This window comes from Gasterosteus aculeatus, chromosome 11 (assembly GCF_964276395.1).
Source record: "Gasterosteus aculeatus chromosome 11, fGasAcu3.hap1.1, whole genome shotgun sequence".
Lineage (NCBI taxonomy): Eukaryota > Metazoa > Chordata > Actinopteri > Perciformes > Gasterosteidae > Gasterosteus > Gasterosteus aculeatus.
This window is the reverse complement of record NC_135699.1, coordinates 17,581,472-17,587,366: the sequence shown is the minus strand read 5'-3', so window position 1 is coordinate 17,587,366 and position 5,895 is coordinate 17,581,472. Positions and strand designations below refer to the sequence as shown.

Genomic DNA, 5,895 nt, shown 5'->3' with positions numbered 1-5,895 from the left:
TACAAGATTAGCCCAAACTGCTGCTAACGTACCAGAGAAACACTAATAATGTTAAAATGTTTTTAAGTAAAGAGAGATAACACATGTATTCAAACCCAACATAATGTGTCAAGTAAATCCTTAACTGTTAAAACATTGGCTGTAACCGATGAAGCCTTGTAATTTAAGCTAACGTCGACATGGTTTCAGCTTTAAGCTAACGTTAGTGCTATGGAAAGCTAGCCGGGACAGCGTTAGCTGCCTGTGGTTTTACACATTCTGAGCTGCTTGTAAAGTCGGCTTGTCCCTTCAGCCTTCACTAGGAAGAGTATTTATCTCTAAACTATGTGAATACTTCTGCCACCAACAGCCACCGGCATACACACTGGAGTTACACTAGCTAGCACATGTTAGCTAGCGCGCTAACGTTTTAGCTAGCTAGCTAAGGTCCTAAAAACTCACTCTATCACTCTTAAAATGGACGTAGACCGTGACTCCCTCCATTCAAATACTGTAGCTAAACATTACCTCGCCTACTTTGGGGTTTTACCTGCAGCAGCGCCTCCACCTGGTCAGGTTTTTTGCCCATTAAACCGCATAGAGGGCGGGGCTTAGAATGCGCATGGAATTGACAGGCATCGTGAACGCGCTCCTCAAAGACACCAGGCTGCTTTGACATAAGTGGGATTTTGACGTGCAGAACACAACAGTTACCCTCCTACTGTTCCCTTGATCGGTTCATTGGTTTGTGTTAATGTGTGGCTTTGGTGTTTAAATGTTGAGTTCAATACTATGAAAGTCACACATATATTCTGTGTAGAAGGAAAGTTTATTATTTTCAATAACACAGGAATATTACACAGTAATAGTTAGGTTTTTTTTATCATGACCTGAGTAAAAATGTACAGCCTGAATCAATACAGTACATCTCAGACAAGCGGCACCTTTGACCATTTTCACCCATAATAAATCAGCATTGAGTATCATAAAGCAATGAACACATGAAAATTGATCATAAGAAATTCATCAGGCAACATTCCTCCCCAAGTACAGATTTGTCTTTTTCCCTTAATTAAAACTAATTGATTAATTCTGTGAATTGAAATGAACAGTGAGGAAGATTCCACTGATCAAAACATACAGTAGCATACATAAACGTCTATGACATGAATCAATTAAAAGAAAGCCCTGAGAGGCAAGTGAGAAAAAATAAAGTGAACAATGATGAATAGTTTTCTTTCCGCTGTTGATTTTCTGCTGAAAAATCGTCTTTAAAACAGACGGGGACTACATTTGTATTTACTCTCTCTTTTTCCATCCGTGGAAATTGGTGAAATACATCTTTTGGAGTACATATATTTAGAGTTTGTTGTAGTACTCAGAGAAGACAATTTAAATCAAGACTTAGAAAATAGATCCCCAGCTGTTTTTTTTAAACAAATCATTGTTCTGACGTAGTAATAATAATATAATATATTCATTGATTTGTATTTTTATTAAAAAGGCTCAAGACAAAGAGTGACGCCACTGTATTGATTGATACGGTACAATGAAACCAAATTGATTCCACAGCAGCCTGGTGGTGAGGGAGTCATGCACGTCATGCCCGAGTCAACGGCGTGCTGCGAGGACAAAGTAGCAGCCTACGCCATCCTCCACGCCCCCCGTACCTCCCTCCCTGTACGGAGGGGTGGAATGAGCTCACGCAGCATCGAGGGGTCACTTCTTCTCGCAGTAGTCGCCGTATTTGCTGCAGGCCTTCTGCATCTCTGTCAAGAAACCAGGAACCCCGGTCTGGTGGAGACGAAACACACACATTTCTGTCACACAAAACACCACCCAACAGCGCCATTGGTTCAACGTTGATGACATTCAATGGTGATTCACAGATAACTAGGTCGTGGTTGGACTCGTATGTATATTTTCACAAAATTCTAAATGGCGGTTTGGGAGGCGGAGCTTAGGGGTCTGATTGACTTTTTTCTGGAGCAGAGGGAACTGTATGAACGCGTTGAATTTCCTCTTAATCCGACATACGGGTCGAGAGGGTCAAAGTTCAAATGAACTCTGGGGGGCGCTATAGAGCCATTTATTCAAACCCAAGTGTGAGACCCCCCCCCCCCCCCCCCCCCCATCACCTTATCCCCCAACACATCTGCTTTCAATAACATGTGAAAGCTCTCCAAGGCCCCGGGGTGAACCCGCCCACCTCCTCAGCGGGTCAACCACACACACGTGCAGTTTTGAAGGATTTAAAAGATGGCCGCCGGAGGGGAAACGGTTTGTGTGTGTGGAGGCAAAGTTATTTTGCCGGTTGATCTACGTTATGTCATTTGAGTGTTTTGCTGTCTCGGTGGGGTTTTTCCTTTCCTTCCTTTATTAAGCCTGAACATCCGTCCAGCAGTCAGACACTAACACGTTTAAAGCCACACTTAAAGAGTGCGCCTGATTTATTTCTGCCTGGTAGCCAGGAAAGGAATCAAGGAGGCACAAAAGCCGTGAACTGAGGAGGACCCCTGTAGTAGGGCTGTGCGATATGGCCCAAAATCCATATCACAGTATTAAGAAAGATTCTGACGGTATCGCTGTTTCAAGTAAACACATTAGTTCATTGACCCCGAAAAGGACCGCCGCCAGCTACCCGAACAGCTGTTCGCCGCTAGATGGTCAATTTGCACGTAACTGGCCCGGCGAGTTAGCGCGTTAGCTAGTTAGCTTCTTGTGGCTGCTCGTGTTGCCACCTCAGACTCGACAGACTTTGCAAATTTTCCGATGTAAATTAGGTTGGATTCTACAAAACCAAAAACCCCCCAAACAGACGCAGCTCCTCTGTTGGGCACAAGTTGCGTTGGTGCATCTCTGGTCTCTCGTTGTTCCTCCTGTGTCGCTCTTATCCGTGTTTTCACGTAGCAAGTTACTTCTTGCTGTGAGCTTTTACCCAGCATGCGGTTCGGTGGGGTCATTTTTTCTGAATGTACAATTAATAGTGTTACAAATAGTGTCACAAGCTGTTGTGTTGCACACGGAAGGCAAGTAGCTCCGGCCGCTCGGCGCTCCTCGGAGACGCGCAGGAATAAATTCTGCCCAAGAGCAACGTCAGTTGTTATGGCGTAACACCGGTATGAACGGTGCCGTTTGAACCGGTGTGCGGCGCAGGCCTGTAGTCGCTGGCCTTGTGTATCAATACACAACATTCACATGGACTAAACTCTTTTCTCTCTCCTGTACACAACCCAGATGAACACCATCGCTGAGGAATTCAAAACGGATCTAGAAGCCGACCTCCTCAAAATCACACACTCCACCGATGTGAGGAAATGCTTCACATGTGACCATCTGCAAGCGCTCAGCGAGCCCCCAACTCCCCCCGGCGCCCCTTAAGCTTCTAAACAAGCCCTCGGCTCTGAAGCAGCGGAGGTTTGCGTAATGTTTGGATTCACCGCGGGAAAGAAGGAGTGCAGAAAGAAACGCGCGCTCACCTTGGCGGCCCAGTTCACCAGCCAGGTTGGGATGCTGCCGCCGGGGTTATCGAAGTAGTTCAGGAAAACTGTGAGGAAACGGTTCATATTCAGCTAGAAATCATCATATGATCCTAAAAAATGCCAACTGTTTCCTGGAGCCTTTTCTGTTCACTTTGATTACAAATATAATTGGCACACTGCGTCGGTACCTTTCGTCCCGTCGCCCCCGTCGCTCTCCAGGGCGACGCTCTGCTTGTAGTCTTTCACGCGCAGCACGCCGCTCAGCTCCGCGCACGGTACCTCGGGCGCGCTGCGGGCCATGATCACGCTGATCTTCCTGCCGTCCACGTCCAGGTCTCGGCGCTCCCTCACGTACACGTACTGAGGTTGCGGCCGTCAGGGAAGACACTCTGAGGCGCGGTAAGCGCGTGCGTGTTTGCGCGTGCACAAGAAGGATACGTCTCGGTTGGACAGAGGAAATGGGTATTTGACCTCCCAGTAGATCGCAGTCTGTCCGCTGAAGTCCTTCTCATAGAGCTCTGGGTAGAACGAGAGAAGAGGCAGCTTCATAAACATCTGGATGCGTTCACATGCGCATAAACAGGCTTTGGTGGTGGTTTCCATCTCATAGGAAAGGGAACGAAATATTGCAATGCAAAGTAATAATAAACAGCAAGGCAAGTCCCACTCTGGAGGGGAAGATTAATAAAAACACAAACAACTATAAACAATGTGGCTCAACAACAACAACAAAGTTACCTGCATTACTGCAGAGGAGGATGAAGAATTAGACATGTTAATGCAAAGTAAATGTATGTGTGCACACCCAGAAATGTAACCACGTTGATGGAAATGTTTAATATGTAGAACAATGTAATTATTACAAAATGTGGACGCATGGACCTAAGGAGGGACCGGAAACAGTTGCAATGCCTCAGGAGGAACTATTGACACGGGAGCAGTTGCGCACAGGTTGTTTTAGGGCGTGACTCCCGCTCGCTCAGCACAAACAACGTGCCAGTGTAAATGAACGCCTCGTGTCGTTTTTCGCTGCTGAACTTCATCTGTCCTACAGATTACTCCACTTTGTTGCTGTGGTCCCGTTGCTGGCACCCGTAACACGTGCATGGCGAATGAACCACCTGTCTTTTTTTTTTACCTTTCACATATTTATCCCAATGTTTCCGATAGGCCAAGTCCATGTAGACATCTGCACACAGCTCTGCGGTGGTGGCGAGCACGCCGAAGACTTTGTACTCATAAAGTTGAGATCCCTAAAAAACAGCACATTAAAGTTCTGTACCAAAACAGTATGTATGTAAGTCATACCAGACTCCATACACAGGGTTGATTTCCCTTTGGCAGTGGACAGCGTGTTAAACCTCAATAACCATTATATACACATACAATATTACCCTGCTGACACCAGAGCAGTGCACTATTACAAGGGAATTCTTACAGTATAATGACACTTCATCAAGTTTATAGGACAATAAATCAAATATTTTGCAGGTTTTTGTTAAAATCATAAATGGAACTTTTTTCGGGCGGGGTGGGGGGGTGGGGGATGGAGCACGGTTACTTTTTTTTTTCCATTAACTAGAATACAACTCAAAGGCACTGATGGACTTGCGATCATTCCCTGCACGTAGTTTTACTATTTCACGTCACTGTGACATCATTAGTTTTGCATCTCGTGTGTGCCGAGATGAAGAATTGGTCTGTGTGAGTTAATAGATGTATTGCTTCCGGTTTTACCGTGTTTAGCGACGCACCGAAAAGAAGCCGGAACATTCAATTGATAGATTTGTAAGCGGAGTTTGGTGGTTACCGGTAAAGCCGGTCCGGCAGCTCCCGCCCTCCTTTTCCGGGTGTCTCCCGCGGGTTGACGGCTTTGAATGTGTGTGTGTTATTGTCGCCAATGCACAACTTACAGATAAAGGATGACAATCTCATAATACGTTTGTGAAAGAAAACACAGCAAATCGGTTCTTCTACCGACGCTACGGCCCGTACAGACCCCCCCCCCCCCCGGCACGGAGCCTCCGCGCAGTAAAAGCGGCTCTTTTTGCTGTGTTTTTGTACCTTGTCGAGCAGCCGATAGATGGTGACCCCCATCGCCTCCACGAAGAGCTCCCACCCCCCCTCCAGCTGCGGCTCATCCAGCTCCCTCCACGCGCTCTGGAACTCCACATCTGTAAACCGCGACGACATGACGGCTGATGTCCCTGCTGTCACAAGACAACCGCGCTTCCGGTCACCGCTTTCACAATAAAAGACAACTTGACACATACTTTATGTACTCGTATGTCTTATGTTGTAAATAGCCAACGTTTAAACCACACTTTGAGTTAGATATACATAACTGGAAGCCTTCTAGTAAATATTTGCTTAGTACAACATCACCGCTTGGTTTGCAAGTGGAGAAACACGCCATTTGAACACAAACCGCACC

The 5,895-nt window shown here is 46.2% G+C and overlaps 1 protein-coding gene across 1 annotated transcript; it reads right to left on the bottom strand.

Annotated features, from left to right (window-relative positions):
- Window positions 1–789: 789 nt before the first annotated feature.
- Window positions 790–5,695, bottom strand: pctp (phosphatidylcholine transfer protein). The gene is made up of 6 exons (XM_040191848.2): window positions 5,526–5,695; window positions 4,600–4,714; window positions 3,900–3,979; window positions 3,650–3,821; window positions 3,459–3,526; window positions 790–1,773 (listed from the first exon to the last, which is right to left on the bottom strand). The coding sequence occupies exons 1-6, from the start codon at window positions 5,652–5,654 to the stop codon at window positions 1,699–1,701; spliced, it is 639 nt and encodes a 212-aa protein (XP_040047782.2). The 5' UTR covers window positions 5,655–5,695; the 3' UTR covers window positions 790–1,698.
- Between the last annotated feature and the right edge of the window lie 200 nt (window positions 5,696–5,895).

What these genes read in the sequence shown, in the direction of transcription:
- pctp (XM_040191848.2), bottom strand. Translation starts at nt 5,654, where the DNA reads ATGTCGTCGCGGTTTACAGATGTGGAGTTCCAGAGCGCGTGGAGGGAG. An exon ending in TCTATCGGCTGCTCGACAAG is followed by an intron (nt 4,715 to 5,525) that starts GTACAAAAACAC and finishes GCTGTTTTTTAG; the next exon opens with GGATCTCAACTTTATGAGTA. An exon ending in TTGGGATAAATATGTGAAAG is followed by an intron (nt 3,980 to 4,599) that starts GTAAAAAAAAAA and finishes CGTTCTACCCAG; the next exon opens with AGCTCTATGAGAAGGACTTC.